The 26,918-nt window shown below is 39.5% G+C and overlaps 4 protein-coding genes across 4 annotated transcripts in view; 2 read left to right on the top strand and 2 right to left on the bottom strand.

Annotated features, from left to right (window-relative positions):
- Nucleotides 1–11,570, top strand: part of iqgap2 (IQ motif containing GTPase activating protein 2) — a 35,126-nt gene extending 23,556 nt beyond the window's left edge. Inside the window, exons 17-38 of the mRNA XM_073466340.1 lie at nt 224–391; nt 526–668; nt 820–990; nt 1,309–1,392; nt 1,594–1,665; nt 1,767–1,836; nt 2,147–2,355; nt 2,531–2,683; nt 2,828–2,991; nt 3,218–3,442; nt 4,022–4,162; nt 5,313–5,397; nt 5,528–5,760; nt 6,442–6,574; nt 7,680–7,782; nt 7,882–8,023; nt 8,756–8,843; nt 8,988–9,200; nt 9,317–9,477; nt 9,592–9,735; nt 10,469–10,577; nt 10,879–11,570. Coding sequence (XP_073322441.1) covers nt 224–391; nt 526–668; nt 820–990; nt 1,309–1,392; nt 1,594–1,665; nt 1,767–1,836; nt 2,147–2,355; nt 2,531–2,683; nt 2,828–2,991; nt 3,218–3,442; nt 4,022–4,162; nt 5,313–5,397; nt 5,528–5,760; nt 6,442–6,574; nt 7,680–7,782; nt 7,882–8,023; nt 8,756–8,843; nt 8,988–9,200; nt 9,317–9,477; nt 9,592–9,735; nt 10,469–10,577; nt 10,879–10,992 — 3,125 coding nt within the window. The 3' untranslated portion in view covers nt 10,993–11,570. The remainder of the gene's footprint in view (nt 1–223; nt 392–525; nt 669–819; nt 991–1,308; nt 1,393–1,593; nt 1,666–1,766; nt 1,837–2,146; nt 2,356–2,530; nt 2,684–2,827; nt 2,992–3,217; nt 3,443–4,021; nt 4,163–5,312; nt 5,398–5,527; nt 5,761–6,441; nt 6,575–7,679; nt 7,783–7,881; nt 8,024–8,755; nt 8,844–8,987; nt 9,201–9,316; nt 9,478–9,591; nt 9,736–10,468; nt 10,578–10,878) is intronic.
- Nucleotides 11,571–11,846: 276 nt separating this feature from the next.
- On the top strand, nt 11,847–14,902 carry f2r (coagulation factor II (thrombin) receptor). The gene is made up of 2 exons (XM_073466622.1): nt 11,847–11,961; nt 13,328–14,902. The coding sequence occupies exons 1-2, from the start codon at nt 11,892–11,894 to the stop codon at nt 14,563–14,565; spliced, it is 1,308 nt and encodes a 435-aa protein (XP_073322723.1). The 5' UTR covers nt 11,847–11,891; the 3' UTR covers nt 14,566–14,902.
- A 2,638-nt stretch (nt 14,903–17,540) lies between these two features.
- LOC140996278 (uncharacterized) lies at nt 17,541–19,854 on the bottom strand. Its single transcript, XM_073466625.1, has 6 exons — nt 19,605–19,854; nt 18,728–18,870; nt 18,512–18,579; nt 18,049–18,177; nt 17,822–17,917; nt 17,541–17,724 (listed from the first exon to the last, which is right to left on the bottom strand). Exons 1-6 carry the CDS (start codon nt 19,713–19,715, stop codon nt 17,639–17,641), a joined length of 633 nt encoding a protein of 210 aa, XP_073322726.1. The 5' UTR covers nt 19,716–19,854; the 3' UTR covers nt 17,541–17,638.
- A 3,091-nt stretch (nt 19,855–22,945) lies between these two features.
- Nucleotides 22,946–25,531, bottom strand: LOC140996277 (uncharacterized). Its single transcript, XM_073466624.1, has 6 exons — nt 25,350–25,531; nt 24,606–24,748; nt 24,431–24,498; nt 24,194–24,331; nt 23,917–24,015; nt 22,946–23,827 (listed from the first exon to the last, which is right to left on the bottom strand). The coding sequence occupies exons 1-6, from the start codon at nt 25,452–25,454 to the stop codon at nt 23,784–23,786; spliced, it is 597 nt and encodes a 198-aa protein (XP_073322725.1). The 5' UTR covers nt 25,455–25,531; the 3' UTR covers nt 22,946–23,783.
- Nucleotides 25,532–26,918: the final 1,387 nt, after the last annotated feature.

Raw genomic sequence — 26,918 nt, 5'->3', positions numbered from 1 at the left:
CATAAAGAATAAATACAATAAAGGCTTTGATTCTTGATTTGTTAAAAAAAAAAAAAAAAAAGTTGCCCTTCATAGGGGTATATCTTATTGTAATTAAGGTGGCCTATGTCCTGATATTGCCAATATTGTGGGCACAATATTAAAAATTTCCCTTTTGTTACTGTACTGTTTTCATTTTTGACTCAGCAACTACTTTGTTGGTACAACCCTGTGTGTTTGCTAGTGGCTGGAGCAGTAGCTGATATTAACAGGACTGTGGCCGAGGAGGACCCTAAGAATACGCTGCAGGCGTTGCAAGTTCCAAGTGCTGAACTGAGAGCAGTGCTCCCTGAATGTGCCGACACATACCAGGCTGAACTGGGGCAGAGACAAAAAGACAGTGCCACCCAAGGTAACTTAAATAACTGCACAAGTATACAAAAAAGAAGCTCAGTGTTTCAGACTCTGAGAAGTCACCTAATTTTTAGTTTGGTATTCCATACAACATTCACTATGTCTAAAGCAACACTTTTTGCTTTCCTCCAGGCCGCACTGATAGTGTGTGGGTAAAACATTGCGTCAAGGACAGATATGATTATTACTATAACCTGGAGACGGGACAGGGCACCTGGGAGGAGCCTGAAGGATTTGAACACAATGGTGCCCATCTTAGTAAAGAGGAAATCCAGGTACCCCCTGCTTTATCAGTTGTGTAATGTTGTCTTAACATACTTACATCTTAATGGTGGTATTGATTTCTTTCTTGGTTTAACAATTGATTTATTGATATTCATTTTAAAATTGCACTGTTCATTTGAAAACTTTAATTATTTTCCTTAGATTGTTGTCAGCTGTGTGACTGCAGAATATAACAGGGAACAGTTGTGGTTGGCCAATGAAACCTTGGTAACCCAGCTGCAGGCAAGGATAAGAGGTTACCTGGTCAGGAAAAAGCATGCTCAGAGAATGGAGTATCTACACCAACAAGAACCACATGTTGTCAAATTGCAGGTATTGTATGTCTCCACTGTGATTAGTGATTGATGTAAGAAATGAGATCGACTAGAGTGATCCCTGATGATCTGATGATTCAAACTGTAGTTTACAAACAGGATACTGACTTTATATTTTGATGTTTGCATTATTCTTAAATGAAAGCCAGAACAAGAAAAAACACAAAAATTTAATTTAGAGCCATGACAGTACCTCAAAGACGATACCTATATAAATATATTTTTCATTGTCCATGCTGTGGTATTACTGATGTAAACCACACAACTTGTAGCATTCACATCTACATTTTTGATCATGTCTTTTCTTTTTTTGCAGGCCAGCTGGAAGGGTTTCAAACAGAGGAAAATGTACAAAGACAGGATGAATTTGCTTCAGAAAAATGTTGCTTCTGTTGTCAAGGTGATAATTTTGTTTGCCCTTTTATAAAAAACAATACTTATTGAGTGACTAGACAGCTAGAAAGCTATGTACCCCTATCTTATAAATTTTGGCTTAATCACCAGTCTCTGGAAATCCTCAGCCACAAACTAAATATACCTATAGTAACATTAAAAACACAGTTACCATGTCAAACCTGACATAAAACATTTGTGATTCTAGATCCAGTCTGTGGTGAAAATGTGGAAAGCCAGACGTAAATACAATCAGAGGTTGCAGTTCTTCAAAGATCATGTGAGTAAGATTTAAATCCATCAACATCACCAAGCAGCATCCTTTGGATCTGTGTTGTTTGTTCCATGTTGTGTAACACTTACCGTTATCTGTGTGTTTAGGAAAAAGAAATTGTGAAAATCCAGGCTTTTCTGAAGGCCAACAAAGCCAGAGATGACTACAGAACCCTCAGTGAGTCCAAAAGGCATTGTACAGCTGCTGTATTGATATAGTATCAATATTGTGATGTGACACTAGATTATGTCTTGGATTTTGGTCATGGTCATAGTGCAACATTAGTTAAATTGGTGTTTTTCCTGGTTTTAAAGGCTGTATTATCGTTTATGATATAGTTGTAACTTTTTGCACATACATTGAGATATTTGGCTGAAAATTTTGTGATATCTGATTTTGGCTGAAATCCCTTTTGGGGAAATTCTAAAGACTGTGTGTATATGAAAGACGAGCTGAACATGCTTTTGCTGATTGTGCCAAATTTTAGCTGGGGCCAAGGATCCTCCTCTGTCAGTGGTGCGAAAGTTCGTCCACTTGTTGGAGCAGAGTGCCCTGGATCTTCAGGAAGAGCAGGAAGTGACGCGGCTTAGGGAGGAAGTGGTCACCAATATTCGCTCCAATCAGCAGATGGAGAAAGACTTGAACCTGATGGATATAAAGATCGGACTGCTCGTGAAGAACAGGATCACCCTGCAGGTTGGCAACCCTTGTTTGTCAAGAAAATTAAAGACATAGCAGAATTTTTTGTTGGTTGGTGGCACAGGTTTCAGGCAGGCTCCTAACACTGAAGTGTGATTAAATGCCTGTAATGATGTCTTTTCTTTTTCTAGTTTGGCTGCTTAATTCATTTGGTGTTTGTTTCTTTTTAAAGGATGTTGTGTCCCATAATAAGAAAATGAAGAGCAAGAAAAATAAAGCGAGTAAAGATGACTTGACTGCAGGAGACAGACTGGGTATTAAGGGCCTAAATAAAGGCAAAAGAAGAAGATTGGAGGCCTACCAACATCTCTTCTACCTGCTGCAGGTGATACAAAAATGTGTCTAACTCTGCCTCATCTCACCCAGCTTAAACTACAACGGACATCCTTAACTTTAAAAGCTTAATGAGATATTAAAGTGCAGTTGCAGACACACTTAATACTACTTCTTCTCTCTTCTCTCCCTTTAGACCAATCCACCCTACCTGGCCAAGCTGATCTTCCAGATGCCCCAAAACAAGTCCACTAAGTTTATGGATACTGTGATCTTCACCTTGTACAACTACGCCTCCAACCAGAGAGAGGAATACCTGCTGCTTAAACTCTTCAAGACAGCTCTGGAGGAGGAAATAAAGTGAGAACTGCAGCCTTAATCAACGCTGTGTACCTCCTCTGCACCAACTCCACACTTTATACTATTGTCTTACTGTAATGATTATAATGTATTATGATTATATCAGTGACTGTAATACTTTAGAATAGTTTGGAATTCTCCAAACACATGTACATCAAATTATGTGTTGTTTTTGTTGTTGTTTGCCGTACAATATCAGCTGTACCATCTTGTCCATACGTCTCAGTTCTAAGGTGGACCAGATCCAGGACATAGTGACAGGGAACCCAACAGTCATCAAGATGGTGGTGAGCTTCAACAGAGGAGCACGCGGCCACAACACACTCAGGCAGTTGCTGGCTCCTGTGGTCAAAGACATCATTGACGACAAGAATCTAGGCATCAACACCAACCCAGTGGATGTGTACAAAGCCTGGGTCAACCAGTTAGAGACAGCTACTGGGGAGGCCAGGTAGGTGAAAACAGAGACATTTGACTTTTGTAATGTTGTTTCTGTAGTTAGGTCATTTTCATTTAAAAAAAAATATTTTCTGTTGAGGGCATACAAATAGTTTTGCATGTTTTATCTCCTTATGTTTATATGTAGTATACACACTGCTGGCCTTTCCAAAGTATTGCTAAAAGCTTATAAGTACTTTAAAATGTTTTCCAATGTTTCAGGAACTCAGCATTTTCCACTAATTTAATCATTTCAAATCTCATGTTTCAACTTTATTTTACACACAAAGATGAACTTTCAAAATGAGCCATTACCATAACTGTTATCATGTTATGATAACATAACTTTTTCTAAAACAAAAAAAATATATGAATGAACAAGAAAGTCAATGTTTTGGTTGTTTTTTTGTTTTTTTCACTATACAGACATGAACGATAACAGGGATGCCTTGCATTTAATGTACTGTAGCAAATCAGTCTGAGAGTTAATGGTGTGCTATAGAAATTATTTTGCAACACACTAAAACCACCACCATGAAAACAATGAGCTTTGCACATCTATAAATATTTGCCTACTGTTGTTGTCCCACAGCAAGCTGCCTTATGAAGTGACTCCAGAGCAGGCCATGTCACATGAGGAAGTACGCAACAGGCTGGAGGCATCCAGTCTGGCACTTCGGTCTGCTACAGATAAGGTGTTGAACTCCATTGTGTCCTCACTGGATAATATTCCGTAAGTTTTAGGATCTGTTTAGCGTCAGTGTCTACTTATCTTTTCTGTTCTCTGTGACCGTTGTTCTGGTCAGCATGAAATTCTCTCTAGAGTCTCAAGTATTTTTTTGCTCTTTTTAAACAAAATAATATCAGGAAAATAAATAAGGATTTGCCTTTGATGTTTGAAACACGTCCAAAAACTTGATGAAATTCTGTCGTACTGTGTTGCACAAAATAACAAAAAAACACATTACAGTTTTACGGTGTACAATACATTTCATTACAAGACAATGTGAGAGATGTTGATTTAACTCTTTGGTGTGGTTGTTCAGCTGTCCCTGTTATTTTTTGTCTACCTCCTGCATTCTGCCGCAGCATTGTTTCAACAGGAAATTCCTTAAGTCAAGGAAGCAAGATGCTTTGCATGTGCAACTGTTACTTTAATATGTGTATATGGTGAAAGTAATTAGAAGGATTAAAAAGACATTTTGTGATTTATTTATTACCTAGAATTTTTCTCCTTTGCGTTGAAATATTTAGATTTCCTCTTTCATCACTTTCTTTACCTATTTCTCTATTTTTCTTATCTCCAAATTGAGTTTTCTCTCCTCTATTTTTAGTAGTTAGTTTAGTGTTCAACAATATAGTGACAGCAGCGTGACTAAAATAGGTCTAGACAAGATATGATCACATGCTTTGGCATGTTTTTAGCCACTCATTGTGGTTGGTAAGCCTTTAGCTGCATGTTGGGACATAGTCATTACTAGACAATCATTGCTTTGGAGCAAGCAGTCATCTGGTCAGTTGCTCAAGCACAAAAACAGAGCTTTGCTTTGTGCTACATTAGCCACACCCAGTAACCCAGTGCTGTGATTGGGACATAAACACGCAACTCATGACTTCTAATTTAAAACAATCACAAAAACAACACTCATTTGTTTTTAAATGCTAAAGACTGTATGTACCACTAGAGGGTGCTAATTTTTAATATGCTCATAGCCCATTGCCACTTGCAGTAATTAATGTGTAAAGTATCAGTGCTTCCCATACTGTAAATCCTCCTTGTTTTTTTCCCCTGGCATGTGCTTACAATATCATTTGTCATATACTATGTGAATCCATGTTGTTTTGTGTTTGATGTCCATCAATGATTTTTGTTTTGCATGTAGTTATGGCATGAGATACATAGCAAAAGTTCTGAAGAACAGCCTCCATGAAAAGTTTCCAGATGCCTCAGAGGATGAGCTGATGAAGGTATAAGCCCTTACATGAATAATATGTGTTTGCACTTTTCCATTCTGCTCACACAGCTTTCTCTGCATGCTTTATTATTGTAAACATGCAGGTTTTAATGATGCATTGTCTCTCTTCTTCTCTATGTCAGATCGTAGGAAACCTGCTGTACTACCGCTACATGAACCCAGCCATCGTGGCCCCTGATGGCTTCGACATCATCGACATGTCGGCTGGAGGGCAGCTTCACTTAGACCAGCGTCGTAACCTGGGATCTGTGGCAAAGATGCTGCAGCATGCTGCTGCTAATAAGCTGTTTGAGGGCGAGAATGCACATATGACGCCAATGAACAAATACATATCTCAGACGTATGAGAAGTTTAGGTAAGAATGAAGGAATACATTTTAGAATGGAAAATATGCTATGTATCTGTTAAAAATGTTCTTTGATTTGTTAAAACATTTTTTAGCACAGGGCAGTACTGAGTATAGATAAGTCGTGATGACATCTTAATTACATACAGTATGCTTTTGGATTGTGTTACAAACAACATAATAAAGGGGAAAACACATGAGGTAAAGCAGTTGGCTGTTGCGCTCTGTTTTTACTTCCAATAACAACTTGTGTGAAAAAACGAAAGTAACCCCTGTAGATAAACATGTTTCACTTGGAAGGTCAGGTTAAGCTGACATGGTGGAAGAAGAGTTACTCCTGGTAAAAGAGGAAGCTGTTATGGGCTGTTTCAGCAATTGGGAGTCCTGCTTACTAAAATCAGGCAAACTCCAGATGGACCTGTACAACCTCACAAATAGGAAGTGCTGGGGCAGTATGTGTGCAGTTATCTGTCCTGTTTTGCCAGAGTTTTTTGACTCATCATTACTGGAAATTCAAACGAAACCGTAGTACATTTTCAGGAAACAAGTTGGTGATTGATTAAACCTAATTCAAAAGGTAATAGGCACAATAAAGATAATTCAGCATTTTTGACTAAACAATGTCACTCTGTCTGTATTTTGCATTGAAAGGTTAATTACTACTAACTACTGATATTCTTCCTTTTCCAGGGCATTTTTTCAGGCAGCATGTGATGTCCCTGAACCTGAGGAGAAGTTTAATATTGATGAATACTCAGACATGGTTACTCTCAGCAAGCCTATCATCTACATCTCAATAGAGGAGATCATCAATACCCACTCGGTAAACCCAAGCACAGTCTGTTAACAATCTAACATTGTTAAGACCAGATTTAAACTCACCTCAGGATGTCACATTTAAGTTTTCCTTAAAATGTCAGTCCATGACAACATGCAGTGTCACAAAGTGCATACAGTGCATACATATACCAGCTAATGATTGGTCATATTGCCGTCAAATTTCTCTGATTCTCAAATCTTAAATGGAAATATTTTGTGGTTTCTGTACTCCTATAACAGTAAACTGAATATCATTGGGTTGTGTACAAAACAAGTTGTTTGAGGACGTCATATTGGATGCAGAATACTGATCAACATTTTTCACCATTTTCTTACATCTCATAAATCAAACAACTAAGTGATTAATCGAGAAAATATCAGACAGATCAATCATCCGTTGCAGACCAACTGAAAAGTCTACTTTTTTTCAAACTAAATTTGACTTGTTTTTCCAACACCCTGTTGATCTGAAGTTCCCTCATAAATCCCACCACTTGTGGATTTATGTTGCCCCCTATTACAAGGATGTGTCATCATCTCTTATCACATCCACTTGCTTTCATTTTGTCATCATCCTATTTCCGTTATATTTCTAGGCCACTTCCTTGGAAATGGGGTAGTAGTGATGACATGAGTAGCTGAAAACTATCTGTCCTTGGTCAGTTTTACGTCACGCTTATTCATGCAGGGACAACATGGCGATGATATGCATGTTGGTTTGAGCAGATGTTCTCTCAACCTTCATTTTTATATTAAGATAATTTTAGCATTTCCTGTCTGTCTGCTTGACATGAGAAAAGCACAAAAGCATGGATTACATTGGGCCATGATTAATTTATCTTTTATATTTCTTTATTGTATTATCTGTTGGCCTTAAGTCAGTGGGTTGTGTGCTGTGAACATAGTATGCTTATATACATTAAGGTGATGTTTTTCAAATTTAGCAAGAGCAAAACTCAAGCACCTGTGACTCGTTAATCTGTTATGTTGTTTCTCTGTATGGATGGATTTAATAAGGTTCATTCACATGTCACAATGTTTTTCAGTGACTTGTCTGTATTGAAAGCTTTAATATTTACTGTGTAACTAATCACATCTCCATTCTTCAGCTGCTTTTGGAACATCTGGAGGCCATCTCCCCTGACCACAATGACTTGCTGCATGAGCTGCTGCAGGACCTGGGAGATGTCCCTGATGTCGAGGCATTTCTCGGTACTGTCAGACAAACTTCAATTTATATAAATAACAAGTAAACCATAAGTTGGCTTTAGTTTCGTTTATCATTTTATACACTGTGCTGCTTTATTTCAGGTGAAGGAGCAGTTGACCCAAATGACCCCAACAGAGAGAGTGCTCTGAGCCAGCAGGCCAAGACGGAGATCTCTCTCACCCTAACCAGCAAGTTTGAGCTACTGGAAGGAGATGACAAAGATGTAAAGACTCTAATGACAAAGTAGGTTTATTTATAGAGGATGCTGAGACAAACTGATTCATTCAAGGCTATCAAGATTGTCCAATATCACAATTTCTGTTGCAATCATCGGCATTCTTGGAGTATGAGAATTTATAAATAATCACAATTCAGGCATTGGGCCATGTGGCTACAATCCTGACTTTGATGTATATTTAAAAGCATAACACTGAATCACACTGAGTCAAAGGTACTCAATATAAAGCTTGGGATTGCTCTGGGTGCCGTATGATGCACCATACTTAACCCTTCTTGACACAGTGTGTGTTTCTTTGTGGCTATCACTTGGTAGCATGTCTTTGTTGCCTTTCCTGCTCTTCTATCATTTCCTGTCCTAAAAGGAAGGGGGTTGGTGGTCAGGGTTATCTTGCCAATAAACATGTTTCCGTCTGGATCAGTTTCCCTTCAAGAGACTGCATTAGAGAGTTGCTCTCTTAGTTTTTGGCATATACTGTACAATTTTTAAGTATTCAGATTAATATGAATGCAGGATTTCTTTGAGTTTATACTGTATGTGCCATGTGTCATCTAAATGTGGTCATAATTGCATTGTGTGCTCAGGCCATGTAGAGATGACTTTGACAAACCATTGTAGAAATACAGTACGCAACATACATATAATGGCACTGTTGAGTCCAAGCCTGCACCAAAAACAAATCAAATATCATGCTCATCACATAGGCTCCCACTAAATTGTGTGTGTTTGTGTGTCAGGACCAAAAAGCTTATAGTTGATGTGATTCGGATTCAACCTGGAGAGACTCTGCCTGAAATTCTTGAGACTCCGGCTACTGCCCCACAGGTGAAATTTTCTTATACTTTATTCTATATATCCTTACCCATACAATCCATGGTTATTTTTATTCTTTGCATATATATGCATCGAAATGTTTAGTTTAGAGCTCTAACAGTTTTTTGCACTTCTTTTATGGCTTGGCTCCTAAAGGAGTCAGAGCATACTAAGGTTGTAGAGCGCCGGGCAGTCCAGGATGCTCAGACACCAGAGGGTCTGAAGAGCAGCCCAGCAGTACTAGAGGACAGCCAGCTGCCTCTTGAGCAGAAGAAGAGGAAGATCCAGAGGAACCTCCGTAACCTGGAGCAGGCTGGCCTTGTCAGTACGAGTAACAAATACCAGGACATCATCAATGACATATCAAAGGTACACAAGCCACTCTTCATTCACACAGGAATATGCATGCCTCCAAAGCTAACTTTTAAATGTATCTTTAGGTCTGTTCAGCTTCTGAATTTGTAAAGTAAACCTGTAATTGACAGGACATTCGCTACCAAAGACGCTACAGACAGAGGAGAAAGGCAGAGCTTGTGAAGCTCCAACAGACACTGACAGCACTCAACTCTAAAACAGCTTTCTACCAGGACCAGATGAACTATTATGACACTTACATCAAGACCTGTCTGGATAACCTCAACCGGAAGTGAGTTGTACCTTTACTTCATGTACCTCAACTGAAATAACGAGTTTATAAATTATTTCCTCTCACTTTGTGTAAATGATAATCTATTATTTGTGTTGTGTTTTGTGTATCCAGGAATTCACGCAGATCTATAAAACTGGACAGCAAAGGAGACGATAAGGGCAGTAAGAAGTGGAAGCCACAGTCTCTGAAGTACACTGCAGCAAGGCTGCATGAGAAAGGAGTCATCCTGGAGATAGAAGGACTTCAGACAAACCAGTGAGTTGAGCTGTGTGCCTCTTACACACATATCAAAAAGGGCTGTTTATTTGATGTCACTCATTACCACCCGTGAGATATAGGACCTGTAGTGAGGTTCATATTGTTAGGCCATGACATGCAGCAAAATTTAGATTGTAGTATACATGGTCAAATCTGTCCCCTAGTCGATCAACCGACCAACCCACCCACTAACCTAACTATCATTTCGAATTAGTGTGAATCACCTTTCAACATTGCTGAAAGAAAAAAAAAGAACAAAAAAAAAAAAAAATACTAATTCATCAGTAGAACCTGTTTGGTTTAATAAACGTCAAACTACTAATGGTCTACTAATTGTAGAATGCAGCATTTAAAGCACTTATTAATGCTTTAAATGACTATTGTTACTGTAGTCGTATCCTACTTTAGAATACTAGACTTGACTTGAAATACAATATTATTAGGTGTATTTTTCACTGAGACATCTGTCTTCATACCCTGCCTCAATCACTATTTTCAGAACCATTACCTTGCTCTTTATTGTGTTTCTGAATTAAAACAATAAACTAAGCAGATTTAAGCTGATTTGAATGACAGTTCTCCAAGTACTGTGGAAATGCTGACAACTGTCATTTAGTTCTTGTCTGTGTTTGCTTTGACTAAATACCAAAAGATTATTATCATGTTTTCGTGTTATATGCTGAGTTGTCACTTTTTTCTCATGTTGTCTTTTCTGTCTCTTTTCTTTCAGGTTCAAAAATGTCATGTTTGACATTTCACCCACTGAGGAAGTTGGGGATTTTGAGGTGAAGGCCAAGTTTATGGGAGTTGAGATGGAAAAAGTCCAGCTTCATTTCCAGGTAAATGGTCACAAGTGCATCAGCATTTCCTGAAATGAAAGTTGCTCACTTGTGAATGTGAAACCTTGATGACAGATGGTTAAATCTTCTGTTCCCCTCATTAGACTACTCGCAGGAAATATTATGGAAACAAAGGACAGATTTTTTGTGATGAATTCTTTACAGTTTAAGATCTGTACAGAATAGACCAGTCTGTTAAGTCAAGGGTTTTTGTTATTACATATGTTGTGCGCAAACCTTCCAAACCTTATCCTTATGAATGAAAAGTTCTTTTTTGCATCTATTTTTATTTTGTGTCCAGGACCTCCTTCAGCTGCAGTATGAAGGCGTGGCCGTCATGAAGATGTTTGACAAAGCCAAAGTGAATGTCAATCTACTCATCTTCCTCCTGAACAAAAAATTCTATGGAAAATGATAATGTAAAGAACCAAAGAGGAGAGATCAAAACAAGAGAGGAGGGTGAAACAGACTGTGCCTTCTGACAGTACTGAGTTAATTACACAAAATTAATTTAACTTGAGATGGTGCACAACAGTGTTTTCTTTCATCTGATTATAATTTGATGGATCACACAAAAATGAAATGTCAGCATCCAACTAAATGTAACCGTTGTGTATTTTTCCTTGTGATGATTGTAAATGTAATGTATTTTTAAGAATGAATTGTAACTGTATTCTTGTTTTTGTATGTAAAAGATTCTAGGAAGCACACTCTTATTGTTACCTTGTACGCTGAACCAACTTTGAGGGTTTGATGAAATCGTTAGACGAAGAAGTACTGTGTTAGTTAGAAAACTGAGCAGTGGAACAACTTTCCAGCTGGCCTACATGACCAGTGCCTTTTAATTAAAGTGTTTAAAGAAACATTTTAATTAATGAAACATTAAAACATTTTTAAAGCTAAAACCAATGTATTTTTAAATGTATTGTCAGTATATATGTGATTTCTAATGTTTGAACAATGTGCATAATAAATTACACATGTCTACAATAATGGTTTTTCTAATCTCTCTTTCATATTATGTTATTTTATTTTATCTGTCCTTTAACATATTTTGTATGAACAGTTGCTTTATCAGTCGTCAACCTGAAACTAACATGAGGAAAAATATTTTTGTCTGCAGATGAAGCTCACGTATTATTTGTCTGTAATAGGGAGGAGGTGTTGTGCAGTGAGGCAGAGGCGGAGTATCCACACTGGACTGTAATAACATGTTTGATACTGGCAGAAAAACACTTCAGTACCTCTTCTGCCAAACAGATCCTTTCAACACTCTTGTAGGTGTAAAACATTTGGAGGATTTACAGCAAAGCCATGGTTCACCTGTCAGTGGGGTTGCTGGTGTTGTTTTCTCTCCACAGCTCGGCACTCAACTCCCAAAATGGTAAGTTGCCTTCTTAACCATTAACTTTGTGTAAAACTTTGCCTCTCTAAAAGAATTCATAAGAGATTGTGTAATTTTATAGCATATGTCTATACTTTGTACAGGCTACTCCAATGGCTTTTATAAATGCAAGATGGGATAACTTGTACTATATTTTTACCCCCTTATTAAAAATATGAATGACATCTCCTGTTTAAACTAAAACTGCAACACTGTTGACCTTTTTTTTTTGGAATTGGATTATTGGAAATTTGTATATGCAGAAATGAAACTGGACAAATTAGAGACAGAAAATGACAAATGTGCCAGTAATAAGAAACTTAAACCATAATCTGTTTGACGTATCAGTGAATAATTTGTACTTCTGTCAAGGTCTGGTTGGCGACATGCTGCAGGTCGTGGACATAACTAGAAAATAACTCATTTAACACAATACATTTACTGAAGTAGGCGATCATATCTAAGCACAATTCTGAAGTAGGCCTACTTGTATTTTACTTGTGTTTTTATTTTTTTGTATGCACCTTAATAAACCTACTCCACTACATCGATTTGAGAGTTATAGATATGAATTGGGTTACTTTGCAAGTTAAGATTTCAACGACAAAAACATGATTTTAGCCTAATTTAAAGTTTAATTTTTTGCTAAACTAAGCAGCAATACATAAAGTTGTTCAAATCAGCTCCCCATGGACACAACATTTAAATTCAGCTTAGATGTGAACATTTCAGTAATAATGGAATAAAAACTTAAGTAAGGTAATCTAAGTGGCCATTCTACATAAAGAGTAGGGTAATTTTATATATGAGTAGATGTTGCTGATAATACTTCACTTGAGTAATATTGGAGGGAAGGCTTTTACTTGTATTACAATTATCCAAATGCTTCATCCAAAACCACTGGTCAAGGAAAATTTGATGGGGTCACTAATTAAAAATTAAAAAAATCCCCTGAGCCAACTAATCTATTTGCTGCCTGGGAATCTTAATGAGCTCAATGCTTAAAATACAATAAATATGATATATGAATTTGTGTAGCATCGTATTCTTGTAAAAAGTCATAAGATAGTTTATAGACAGGTTGTCCAAATTGCAAGAACAAAACACTGAAAAATTATGATGTCATTCATTTAATCTAGAGATGAACTCAAACTAAACTACTCACACTGGAGTCTGTACATAAGATTATCCGGAAGTATCTCTCAAAATTTGGTAACCTAACCCTTAAAAATGTGTGGTTAACACTGTCCTGTGCTTGCCTTCAAATAATAATGCATTTGCACTTTAGTCAGAATAAAACATTTACCAAAACATTTACATTTTCAAATTCTGATGTATTCTTCTGTTTTTCTGTGTCTCTTCAAAGGCTCATCCATCCTCCCACGGACTTTCTCTGGTCACTTTGTGATGGTGACTGATGAGCCTGTAGACTATGTCGACCTGTCTGTATTAGACAGTTTTAAAGATGACGGGGGGTCTGGTTCAGCGGCAGAACAGGAGCCGGTGAAAAGACACAGCCAGCACGGCCATCACGGCCAACACCACCATCCCAAGAAGCACTATCATGTCTCGAAGGAGGCTAAAGCTTTTCTCCAGGGTTGCCTGTCAACAAGTTTTGTCCCGACTGTTTACACCCTTGTCTTCATCATCAGTGTGCCCCTCAACCTTGCTGCCATGCTGATGTTTGTGCATCGCATCCGTCCGAGAAAACCAGCTGTGATCTACATGCTGAACCTGGCCTGCGCTGACCTGCTGTTCGGCCTGTTCCTTCCCTTCAAGATTGCCTACCACTACCATGGCAACAACTGGATCTATGGCTCCTTCATGTGCAGAGTTGTCACAGCAGCTATCTACTGCAACATGTATTGCTCTGTCCTGCTCATTATGTGTATCAGCATTGACCGTTTCCTGGCTGTGGTTTACCCAATGAACTCTCTGACATGGCGTAGCCCTCAAACAGCTTCAGTTGTGTGTGCTGCCATGTGGCTGTTAGCCCTGGGAGGAGTATCTCCTCTCCTGATCTCTAGGCAAACCCTCCATTTGTCAGACCTGGGCATCACCACCTGCCACGATGTGCAGGATGCAGAACACCTGCAAGCTTACTATCTTTACTTCTTCCCAGTCTACTCCTGTCTGTTCTTCTTCATCCCTCTTGTCTTCACCATCGTCTGTTACGTACGAATAATTCAGGCTCTGGCTGCAGCCAATGTGGAGAACCGCTCCAAGAAGACTCGAGCCGTAGTGATGGCCGTGGTCGTGCTGGTGGTGTTTGTGGTCTGCTTCACCCCCACCAACATCATCCTCATGGTTCACTATGTTCAGCTGTCCCACAAGTCCAGTGACAGTTCCTACCAGGCATACCTGCTCTCCATGTGTGTAGGCAGCCTTAGCTGCTGTCTGGATCCAGTCCTCTATTACTTTGGCTCCTCTCAGTGCCAGAAGCAGGTGGCAGCGCTGCTCAGATGCAGGCAACTGGCACAAGCAGAGAGCAGCTCAGGAACCCAAAGTACAAGAACCAGCGGGCGGACAGACAGCACCAGGTCATGCAAGATGGAGAGTGTTCAAACTGGCCAGGGGAGCCATTACAGCAGACTGGAGGCTTAACTACATGGACATGAGGAGACTGTCTATGAGACACTCTTCAAACTTGCGTGTGTGCGCGCACAGACACACACACATACACATACATTATGATACATCAGAGTCAGAGTGTGTTTAAATCCTTACTAAGAAAATGCTTGGGTTGCTCAAAAGAGTGTCTCCATTGGCTGATAGAGCTGGACTTATTTGCACTTAAATTAGCACTTAAATTAGCTTATTGGATAATTTTTTACATTTAAGAAAACAATTATATTTTTGTTATTTTGTAATCATGAAATATGTCCACCAGGTAAGAAGTGTGTGATATCTTGAATTCATTTCGCAGCCATTTAACATTCGTTCGCTGTCTTCCTTTTCAGATTTTTGTTTCATATTCTTGTTTTCAGTAAATCAAAAGACTTCAACAGTTTATAAGAATAATAAAATTTTAATGTGAAAAACATTACATGTAATGTAGTAACTTCATTATTGTAAGAAAAAAAATATCAGTTTTGACACCACGCTTTTCATTATAAAATTCAGTATCATCTGTTATAGGTTTTTATAAGTAAAGATGTAAAATCATTAATCACTTAATGCCCTGGCATTCATGAAGCCAAAATGCATTTGTGCGTAAATAGTACAGTTTCTGCTAGATTATTGAAAATTCAATCAAGTCAAAACTACTAAATTATACATATTTTTGCTTAATGTTGCTGTATCTCTCCTTATTTTTTTTTATTGCCGCTCACTCTGTACGCTCTTTGTCGTCGGGGCACAGCTCTGAAACACAGGAAAACATAAAAAAGATCAACTGGAAGAGAAGAACAGAAGAGAGCAAATATTCCCCGAGCATCATGGAGAATATTTGCTCCATTTCCTGGCCATGTGCATTGTACTGCTGCATTAAGACATGAAGTATAATATATTTAAATGCTGCGTTTCACAATACAATATCTCCACCTTGTGGCAACATGTGTAAGTCATAGTGTCCAGTGAAGACTTGTCTTTGTTTCGAGCTGCAGTCTTGACAGATTACTAAATAGTTACTGACCTGTTTGGCCGTCATAGCTATGGAAGTTCTCTGGGAAGTTCAGACACCCAACTTGTTTCTTGAATATTTCAACATCTTTGTCATCTACTTTTCCTGTCCTTGCTGAAAGAGAAGGGACATTTTAAAAATAAATTACTCCATTTGAAACTCCAAGCCAACTATGTTAAATCTGCTAAGGACAGAACTTACTGAACTGCAGGATGTATCTACCAGTGATGTCCCCATTTCGAAATGTGTCTGTCCACAGCAGGCAGTCAGAGCAAGTCTGTAGAATATGTCCTTTGTGGTCTGACAGGTTTTCTTTAAAAGCAGACATAGTGACTGTTTATTCTGCAATATCATTAACATGGAGGTCTGTTGTTGTGGATATACTATGCTGTTATACATGCTGTTAAAACTTACTGCGAAATGTGGTGGCAATTCCTGAGACTGTTGCATTTACCTCGCCTGAGATGCAGCGATTACTGAGGAACAATAATACATTTTGATTTCACAAGCTGAAATTTAACACAGTACACCTGTTTTTAATTACAGTGCTATATACTATATTTAAAGATGATTCTGAACATATTTATTTGAGTAAATCATTAAACTTACAAGCAGCGATCTCCCCAACGTAGTGTCACAATTTGGCTGTCAGATGTGGGAGATAAGTCTATCCAGGAGCTTTTTAGAGACTCCATTGCCTTGTGGTACTGCTTGGGGTCACCAGCTCCCATCACATACACCCATTTTCCAAAAACCTTCACATGAAAAAAATCAAGATCCTTGATTCTATATTAAAAGTAATATCTAAATGTGTTTTTTAATAACAGACAAAAAAAGGATCACAAGCACAACTTACCAGCTTGGGGTCCTCTGGTATAAAAGGTTTGACCAGGTCCTTACAGTCAGGTGCAGTTGCAGCACTGAATGAAGTGAGAGCCAATAGCAAAACAACAACAGGCAGAGCCATGGTTCAGACAGAGGGGTGAGGATGAGATGGAAGAGGGAGAGACAGCAGCACTGCAGAGGATGTTGCTGAAGCTGCAACAGAAAAACGTCTAATGCTGATTCATTGTCCTTCTCAGGTTTCAAACTGAAAAAAAGGTGTTGTGCAAGTGCTAATATGGAGGAGGAGGAGGAGGAGGGGGGTTTCTACATGCTCTGCTACACCAGTGAAGGTTTTTTAATGACCATGCAGAACCATGCAGATTTCTTGTGCTCACCATTGAATGGCCAGCTCAACAATCCTTTTGCCAATTCTGCTGCCCCTGAATGAACTTAGGCAGTGTGCCATGACTTGTCTGGGACAGTTGAGACATTTAAAAAAGGACCTCATTCTTAAGTAGAACGAAGGTTGTTTCCCTGCGGGACTGTATGGACTCCTTGTGGAGACAGTTTAAAGGTTTGACATCTTCTTTCTACCCCCGACAGTGATGTTACCCAGCAACCGTCTTTGTTGAAGTTTCTGGGAACAGCAGTGCATTTGAGAAGAGCTCTAGTTCGTTGAATGAAGCGTATAATTTTGACATATGGGTCAGCAGATTGTCTGGCATCTTCTGTTGTATTTGAAAAGGGATAAAGAAACGTTGGTGCTCAGAAGCCAAACACTTTTCTGGAAAAAGGGTAGAAATAAATGACTCGAACACAGTACAGAGGGAGACTGAAAGCTGTTTTTATTCACCTTAAACAACCTGTTGAAAACAGTTCACACACTCAACTATTTACAGATTGTTATATCGATCTAAAGGAGGCATTCAAGTGGATTTTTTAGCCATTACTGTACCTGCCAGAAAATGCCACAAGCTATTCAGAGTTCACCATTCCTGAACTAAATCATGAAAGTTCAACTAAGAAGAAGACATACCGTAAAACGGCTACACATGACTGATCACTTATCTAATATGAGACCAGCAGACCAAACAAAAGTGATTCCACAGCACAACATTATATCAGTGCACGTGCAGATTGCATTACAACACTATTGAGTACATGTTAAGCTGGATATGTTGTGGGTGTGTGCAGGCTGTTCACAGGGCTATGACTCCTCTGTGCTCTGCTTTACTTTGCAGGAGGCTCAGTATCAGCTTGGTCATTGTCTGTGTTTTCTGGAGGTGCAGCAGTTACCCTGTCATCTGGACACAGATCTGAAATAAGAAAGAAATGATCAGCAAAAAATGAGCATGAAAAGAATTAACTTTGATATTTTAACTGAGAATATACAGAGCTGAAATGACAGCTGACCTGAGCCTCCAAAGTGGTACTCTGGGAGGAATTTAAGACACTCAGCCTGTTTCTTGAAGGTCTCTAACTCAGATGGCTCCAGAGCACCAGTCCGTGCTTTAAAAGAGCAGTCAGACAATAATAAAACAAGGAGGTGAGGTGGGGAGAAAAATAAGAAACCAGATTAGAGACAAAAAACGTTTTATTTTTTACTAAATCAGTGATAAAGGAAGGAAACAAAGCCTTACTGAAGAGGAAAAGGTAACGTCCCTTTGACTTGCCATCAGGAAGGAGGGTGGTGTCTTCAGACAGGAGGCAGTCGGAGCAGGTGTCATAGTACTTCCCATCATGGTATGACGTGTGACCATTGATGATAACTGTGAAACGTAAGGAAAAAAATGCTTGAATAATTTTATTATTATTATTTTTTTTTATTATTAATGAATAATAATGCTATGATATAAAATATGAGGATTTTTTAAATTTCCACAGATCTATTTAGAATTGAATAATACATAGAAAATATTCAGATAGGCCTGCTGAATTTTAGAGCCTTGTGTGACTGTTTACTGATGAAATCCACCTACACCTTTGTAACTGGCTTTGGCTGCATGCATCACCCACTCAACATTACACATAGAAAAGAGAAGATTAGAAAGAGAGGTTGTTAGGGTATAAACATAAAAACCAGTAATATTTCGAGATACATACAAGTGGTGTGAGTGGTCATTCCTGAGATGGTGGCATTGGCTAAACCCTGAAGGCATTTATCTTCACCTCTGCAATGAGAAAGAAAGAAAAAGGAATAACAATCCACATCAACAACTGTAAACTGTGAGCTCCAGACAACTTCAGTATGTGAGAGACAGTGGAAAATAACAATATAACATAATATGACTGATCATTTGCAGTTAGCAGTGTCCTTACAGGCGGTCGGCCCAGTAGACGGTGATGACTCCGCTGTCTGAGGAAGCCGACAGTTCCACCCAGGAGCTGTTTACTGCCACCAGGTCGCTCTTTAGACCAGGCTGGTCAAATGACCCCACATGGAGTATCCACTTCCCATAGATCTGCCACAAACACAGAGGCAAACCAACCACACTGCTCACTCACATGACTGGTTATATTATATTTAGACAGCATGTAACATGTTAATCCAATAGAAAAGAATAGTCTGTGGTGGAGGAAAACAATGCTTCAAAGAAATATAGGTATATAGAGATATCAATTTGACCGAATGCACCAGAACAGCTTCATTGACCTTGTAGGGAGATGGTTTTATTAATTACTAAATACTGGTTTAGTAAAAAATGGGACTCAATATTGCCTTGTTATCTGCTAAAACCAGCAATATAATTACAAAAAATGAATATTTCTACAAGACATCTGAAGTTCTTTGCTGAAGGCATATAATATCACAATTGTTTTTCTGTTAAGAGATTACATGATGCACACTTGGCCTGGTAGGATGCATTAATGTAACAGGAAATTGGATGTGCTTGAGCTTTGCTAATGTAAACTGAGAAGAATATAAAACAGACTATTAAAGCTTAACAAATTAACTTGTGCTGTAATTTGTTCTGAAGAGTTATACAATTAATGTCTCCATAAACACCTTGTCAAACACATTTGCTTCATTTTTAACAGCCTTAGTTATTTGTTATCACATTGTTGCACATTTTAATATAAGTAAATTTAACACCAAAACAAAACCCAGCTATTAAAGTTATATTAACACACAGCTCCCAGCATCAGAGCCTCCTCACATACATCCAGCTCATATCAAATGATCACTGATACTCACGGGGCTGTGGCTGTCCAGTACCCGAGGTTTAACCAGCTCTTTACAGTCCAGTTCAGATGCAGCACCCAGGGAGGTGAGAGCCAGCAGAGCAACAACCAGCTGTGCAGCCATGGCTCGAGACAGCAGGCAGCCAGAGAGAGCAACACTAATGTCAGGGATCCTGCCAGCTAGAGCCTCCTCAAAGGAGCCAGGGGAGGTGTTGTGTAACAGTGGGCTGGGCCACACACACAAGATGGCTACTTGCTTGAGATGTCAAGCTGCCTAGCTTTTTGTTCCCTCTGGGAGGATGCAAGCTTACATAACATGTATTTCATCTATTTTTTCCTCGAGGGAGGTGTGTTATGGTTAGAAAAGATGAGCAGTGCAACTCTTAATGGGACAACTTTTACTTTCATCTTATTGCAACAACCTCATAAACGTGAACTGCCAGAAAAACCTTTAATGGCTGACAACTATTACCCTTTATTGTTAATCAGTGATGTTTCAACAACGCAATTTTATATCATCTTACTGTACGAACCCCAGTCTATGGATGCATGCCCACCCCTTCTGTCACAAAGTCATCCAAATATTCGGGCCTAGCCTCAGTATGCACTGGACAAAGCTCCTGCTCAGGCACTGCTGTTGTCAGTTCCCTGTCTTCTACAGGTGAAGCCTGGGGAATCAGGAGCCACTGTCTACTGCAGTGTCTTTCCATGCAGCAGACAGAGGATGAGATCCAGCAATATCACTTGTGTCCTTGGAGGTGCAGTCACTTGAGATGTCTGGCATGCCAATGCGAGCCATCTGAGAGCTGGAATAAAGCTAACAGCCATCTCATTCTTACCCAGTCCTTAGTGGCAATCACATTTGGCTTGGCACAACAACACTTGCCTTGGCTTTCATTTTCTATTGTTGATGTGGCGCCCACTGCTGGCTGTAGTTAAGGTAGTCAAAGCTTGTTAGCCCTAGCCCAGAATTAGTGATGGAATGTTATGAGCCTGGTAGTTCAGGAGTGTTTGGTGCATGTTACTTGTGACTGTGCAACCCTGTGCCACATGTGCCTTTCTGGTTGAGGCACTCTTCCCCCCATTTGCTTCGGGGTTGTAAAATGCTTTCGACCAGGTGGGATGAGAAATATTTTGTGAGCTATTGCCGTCCATTATCTGCTGTTATGGTGTTTGGAATGCTCTGTTTGGCAAAGCGGGCCTCCAGAGTGTCTACAATCACCCTGGTTGTGACTAAGCCCACTGGCATATCTTCAGGCCATCAGAGTGAAAGACGACCAGTCCCTCTGTGGAGCTCCCTGCAAATGAGTAGCTGCGGGTGTTCCCAGCTACCCAAGCCACTGGCCGTGGCAAGCACCACAGTCACTAAAAGGGGCCTCTATGTTATTACCTGGCAAACACACCAAGCCCAGACACCTCTGTTTGATGTGTATGATGTCCAGGTGGCCCTCATGCCCCATCAAGAGGTCTACAGAGGGAGTTGGGGAGCACTCTGCAAAAGCCACAGGACATGTATGTGTTGTTTCAGAACAACCCCTCCCTGGACCTGGAGTAGAGTGTGAGTTCCTAAGGTAACTTAGCCTGAGAACAGGGTCTTATGCTAAGGTTTTGGAGTTACTGGAGGGACCAGGAGCCTGTTCTACTCCACCCTGTACTTAGGATGGTGTGAAAACAGCACCTGTGGCTATGACAGAGGCATTTTGCGTTAGCCAGAGCAAAATGAGTGAGGGTAGGTGGAGAGGTGAGCTGAGTCTTCAGGAGAAACACCACCACTGCGTACTCAGGTGTTCAAACCTAGGGCTGATCTTTCTTCAAAAGATGACGCAGGGGTGCAGTTGTGGCTGACTACTGTGAAAGGAGGGGGAGGTAGTATGATGTCATGCCCAGGAAGGAGGTAATGTGGACTATGGTAGTCTGTGGATTGCTTCTTTGTCTGAATGAAGTGGGGCGATGCCCTCAGCCGAGAGATGGAAAGCTACAAATACACACTTCTCACCGTTGAATATGATGTGGTGTTTGATCAGCGCCTCCCACACCTTGTGGTGCAACATACGTAGGCCTCAAGGGTAGGGCCATGGACCATTATGTCCAGGAGACTGACCACTTTTTGGTGCACTGTCTCTCCTGATAATTCATGCATGTAAAACTGCAGCCATCTCAGTAAAGCACTCTGTGGCATAGAGAAGTGTCCTGCCAGCATGTAAATGGCCTTGTTGTCCCTCCCTGCCCAGGCAGTGTTTCAGGATAGCCATTTTCCTTGCATCGCTTATAACTTGCTCGGGTTATATATGTTTCAAATTATTTTATTCATCTATTCAATGGCAACCGGTAGAGCAAAGAAGGGAGAGGGGGGTGCAAGGTAAGATTCAGCCATCCTTATCGCCAAATGTCTTGGTTCAAAAAGATGAGCTGTACAACTCTTAATGTAACGACATAGGTGACATTTCACTTTAATGGTATTGCAATAACCTTGTACACGTGACCTGCCAGAAAGCAATTTTATGGTCGACAACTATTAACCTGCGTCGTAAAACGGTCGTATTTCTACAACGCAATCTTACATCATGTGACTGTGCAAAGCCCCAGCCCATAGATATAACAAAGGGGCTATTCACTTTTCACATCCAGGCAGCGATGGCTTGTGTCCCATTCATCCCGTTACATAACAGCCAGCTGGCAGAGTCTGAATAGACCCCTGCATCTTTCAATATGTGTACAACCCCTGCACAGTCACACACACACACACACACACACACACACACACACACACACACACACACACACACACACACACACACACACACACACACGCAGAAACATCTTCTCTTCTGTCCTTATCTCTTATTTCTTAACAATTGCACTGGTTTCAAAACATTGAAAATATTTCAATAAACTCCTTTTGTTTAATGATTCATTAAAAACACACAAGATGGCCACTTGCTTTGTATCAAGTAGCGTAACTGTTTGTTTCCTCTGGGAGGGTGCAAGCTTACATAACATGTACCTTCAATTTTTCGAGGGAAACAGTTCAGAGATTGTGGTAGTTCTGTTTTTGTTTTGTTTTTTTGCAGAGTGGATAAATCATCAATTGTAATACGTCACATACACACACATACGATGTGTTAGTCACAGTATAGCAACAGACTATGGGCTTCATGTGAAATACTAGGTCCAATCAGGGACTTGTCACTTGTCTAATGTTATGCTCGGTCAACACACTAGGTTGTTTGCAAAGTGCCCTGGGTAGAAGATCACTGACAGTGTTTCAGGGCCATCATGTAATAGTGTCTCTGTGTGTGTTAATTATGTGCCCTGACATTAGTGTAAGACTGTGTCAACACAAAAAAACATTCATTACAACGTTTTATCTTTAATAATCTTGCAGATCATTTAGCCATCTTGAGCAACATGGAGATATTACAGTTTTCATTTTGTTAATGTTTTGGATACAGGATGCTTAAACATGAGCCTGGTGAAATTAAGTGAGAGCAAGTAGTTTAGAAGCAACCATCCTTTTTTTTAAGGGACATCACTACACAGTCAGTGCAAAACAGCTTCTAAAAGGGCTGCACTCCAGCAGAAGTTTCTCACAGCCTTGGATAAATATTGCTCTCCATTCTTCAAGCCCCCCCTTGGCAAGTAGACAACATGAAAAGACTAGTGTTGAGGTAGGAAAAGAGTATGCGTGAAGTCAGCTGGAGTATATCCATCTTATTAATCGCAGTCTAGTCATAGAAGCTCTCACTTTGTTGCAGCCTGTTTTAAACAGTGTTTTTTTTTTTTTTTTTTTACAGAAATCACTGGAAGATACTTAGTAGTGTCAGCAATATATACCAAGATTTCTATTACTTTTTATTATCTTTTTATTTGCATAAAAGAAAGAGGCATTTAACTGGTATCCTTCATGATTCATGAGTCTGTCAGTAAAGGTGAAATCAGTGTATTCGGTTGACTTTAATATAGCATTCTATTGAAAGTTTCAAATGTGGCATGATGACTAAATTCAACAGGTAAGTAGCTCCTTGTTTTTACAAGGCAGAGAGACAAACTTATGTAAACCCCACCCTGCTCAATGAAAAAATGTGATCTTCTCAAATCTATCAAGACATCTGTGATACACACAAGCATACTTGATTATAACTTCAGGTCTCAGGATCGATTTGAGGTGCAGGTGACAACAGTCTCATTTTCTTTATTGTTCTTCCTCTTTTGCATCTGTGGCATCAGGACACAGGTCTGAAACAGATGCAGCAAATCAAGTCACACATACTTTCTTCCTATTGTGTTTGTACTGGTGAAGACAGAGAGAGAGCGCAGCATCTTACCTGTGGTTTCTCCAAAGTGGAAATCGTCTGGGAAGTTGAGGCACGCAGCCTGTTTCTTAAAATCTTCCAGATGAGAGGCATCCAATGTCCCAGTCTTTGCTGGAAGGCAGGGAGGGGGAGGGAAAAGTCGATGTTATCTCAGCTAACTCATCAAAACATCTTTAAAATAGATTATTAAAACTGTCTGGGTGCTAAAATTCATATTTGGGTTACACAGGTTTTTTTATTTTTATTTATTTATTTATATTTCTTTTTTACAGAAAAGCTGTGAACTCACTGAAGAGGTAGAGGTTTCTGCCTTTTCTAGTTTGTCCGTTTTTGTCCTGCGACACAACGTCGTCTGTCCAGAGTATGCAGTCAGGGCAGGACACCAGGTGCTTCCCGACATGCTCATGGGTGGTGGAGTTGAAGTAAACTATTATATATAAACAAGATCAATATATTATTATTCACCAGAAATTCTAGTAATTGTGGGTTAAAGCACACATAATAATATGTATCACAATTTCCTTACATGTCACAGTGGTGGAGTTTCCTGTCGAGGTGGAATTAGTGTTTCCATAAACGCATTTTCCATTTGTTCTAAGGAGAAGTGAACATAATACGCACAGAAACCACATTAAGTCTCACCAGTTATCTTAAACACTGGTTATCTTAAAGGTATCAACTTTTAAAAGATCAATAGTTACATTTTGTCTCCCCAGCGTAGGGTCATATCATCACTGTCTGGTATGGCTGTGAGTTCAATCCAGGAGCCGTTGACCATTTTAAGTTCCTCCAAGAACTCTTTATTGTCTGATGTTCCGATAGTGTATATCCATTTTCCAGGAAGCTAGACACAGATGTGCAGAATAAAAAAAAATCATATTTCCACTCAAATAAAAACTCTCGAGGAGGTTTTGAAGCATGAATGTACAATCCCCTGTGTTTTGTGGATTGCCTTTGAAATCTAATTAGAGCAGTGTAGCTATAATGCACTGAGAAAATATGTTAATAGTCCAGCCTTCAGATTGCTTATAATTAACATTACAGTTTATTAAAGCACCATGTATTATTTTTTCTGTAGACTCTCTTTACATTCTGAATCAATTACAGTGAATATTTGGTTACCTGAATATTCCCTTGTTGTTGTGTTCACGTGCTTTTGGGAAACTAAATTTGACATTTAATAATGTCAAAGCTGCCTGCTAAAAAGTCTTTAAAGCAACAACACTCCCAAACTTTTACATTTGCCATTTGGTTTTTCCTCTTCAGTTTGATTTTTTGGAAAACATAGCTTGTGGCTCTCAAACCCCAGATGCTGTGGCTTCATGAACACATCACCAAAATGGAAACCATTTTGCCTTAAATTGTATTACTCACAATACTCACAATAAATGTTAGGTTAGGTTTAATCCTGCAAAACCCTGAATGTGATGCTGAGGACAACGTACCTTGCTTCGATCCTCCAGAGATTTATTCAGCTCCTCACAGTCTGGATCAGCTGCAGCAGTCAGAGAGGAGAGAGCCAGCAAAGCTAAACAAAATTTAACAGACATGATTAGCAGTAAATGACACACAACTGGATACCACAGGAAGAACAGGACAACTCTGCTCCTGCAGGAAGGCCACCGTGAGGATGATCAGAGGGGAAGTTACATAAATATGGGAGAGAGAGAGAGAGAGAGGGAGAGAGAGAGAGAGTGAGAGAGAGAGAGAGAGAGAGAGTTCAGGGGGTTGAATAGGGACATTGCAGGTGGGCGGACTACAGTATGTTTGTGTTTGTGAAATGGTGGGATTGTGTAATAAATGGTTCAAACGCATCTTTGCAGAGTCCATGTGCAGAGGTACATTTGGCACTGCTGTAAGAGACAATATTTGCAGATGACTCCTCTATTTGCTTTGTTAGTGAAGAAGATAAGGATAAATATTTCACACGTGGTATTGTGTTGCATGTGTTTGTTTGTTGCTGCATCATAGTGTAATAGAAGAGAAATACTGTGGTCTTCTTTGTGCTTCTGTCAAAGGTTCCCTCCTATTGTTTTATGTTATTGAGCAGGATGAATTATTCCTTCTGTGGGTGAGATCAGTCACACTTTTTCTCTGTGTTGTGTGTTTGAGGACAGAAAGAGAGAGAGAGATGCCTGGTGTGTGCATATGTAAAATAGTCTACATGTGTGTTGATGTTAATAGTCTTGCACGGTGAGTAAATAAATACTACAGTGCTGATTAGATCACATTAAAACTTTCTGAATTATTACTTTTGAACTCTGAATCGTAAGAGTCTACTGCTGGTCACAATAATGTGGCAACTACATTATAAATACAGAACACTGCGCTCCTATTTCACTGTGAGTGGACCTCTAGTAAATCTTCCAGTCTTATCCTGGATTACAGCCGCAGTGTAAATCAATTTGTGAAAAGGCTGTTACCGCACTGATTCCCCTAACTACCGTGGTTTGTGCCCCAACAATAAAAAATGAGCCAACAAAATTTGGGGCAACATGTGCTGGGCTCCAGGAAGGTCGTGTCTTCCCGGAAAGACCGTGTATTTTACTTAAAGGAATAGTAGGAAGATTTGGTTAATACTCTTATTCACTTTCTGGTGGAGAGACGATATTACACGAAGTTTATTGTAAGTACAATACTACTTGTGGGTCCAGTATGTGTATTGCATTTGTGTAGTTTCTATTTTATTTTTTATACTTTCAATTATTTATTTTCTTTAAGTTTACTTATCTGTACTTATTTCTGTCTTTGTGCTGCTGTAACACCCCAGAGGATTATTTTATCTTGTAGCCAGCAGCCGGTTATCTTTCAAGCCTACAAAAGGGGAACAACCTGGCTCAGTCCAGAGGTAACAGAATTTGGCCATCTCTAGAGATAATGAACACATTGTGTCTTGTTGATCTCATTCAAAAACTGAAATGTAAAAGCAACAATTTGCCATTTTATGGGAGACTTGTACAGGCTAAGCTAAGCCAACCAGCCACTGGCTTCAGTTTTATATAAAATGGAAAGAT

The sequence above is a fragment of the Pagrus major genome, chromosome 5 (genome assembly GCF_040436345.1).
Source record: "Pagrus major chromosome 5, Pma_NU_1.0".
Lineage (NCBI taxonomy): Eukaryota > Metazoa > Chordata > Actinopteri > Spariformes > Sparidae > Pagrus > Pagrus major.
This window is presented reverse-complemented; position numbering and strand designations above follow the sequence as displayed.

Coding starts and splice junctions, on each gene's coding strand:
- LOC140996277 (XM_073466624.1), bottom strand. CDS start 25,454: ATGTCTGTTAAATTTTGTTTAGCTTTGCTGGCTCTCTCCTCTCTGACT. Junction 24,749..25,349: donor CTCTGGAGGATCGAAGCAAG/GTACGTTGTCCT, acceptor ATCTGTGTCTAG/CTTCCTGGAAAATGGATATA. Junction 24,332..24,430: donor AAACTCCACCACTGTGACAT/GTAAGGAAATTG, acceptor TATATATAATAG/TTTACTTCAACTCCACCACC.
- f2r (XM_073466622.1), top strand. CDS start 11,892: ATGGTTCACCTGTCAGTGGGGTTGCTGGTGTTGTTTTCTCTCCACAGC. Junction 11,962..13,327: donor GGCACTCAACTCCCAAAATG/GTAAGTTGCCTT, acceptor GTCTCTTCAAAG/GCTCATCCATCCTCCCACGG.
- LOC140996278 (XM_073466625.1), bottom strand. CDS start 19,715: ATGGCTGCACAGCTGGTTGTTGCTCTGCTGGCTCTCACCTCCCTGGGT. Junction 18,178..18,511: donor AATGACCACTCACACCACTT/GTATGTATCTCG, acceptor TACGTTTCACAG/TTATCATCAATGGTCACACG. Junction 17,725..17,821: donor GTACCACTTTGGAGGCTCAG/GTCAGCTGTCAT, acceptor TTCTTATTTCAG/ATCTGTGTCCAGATGACAGG.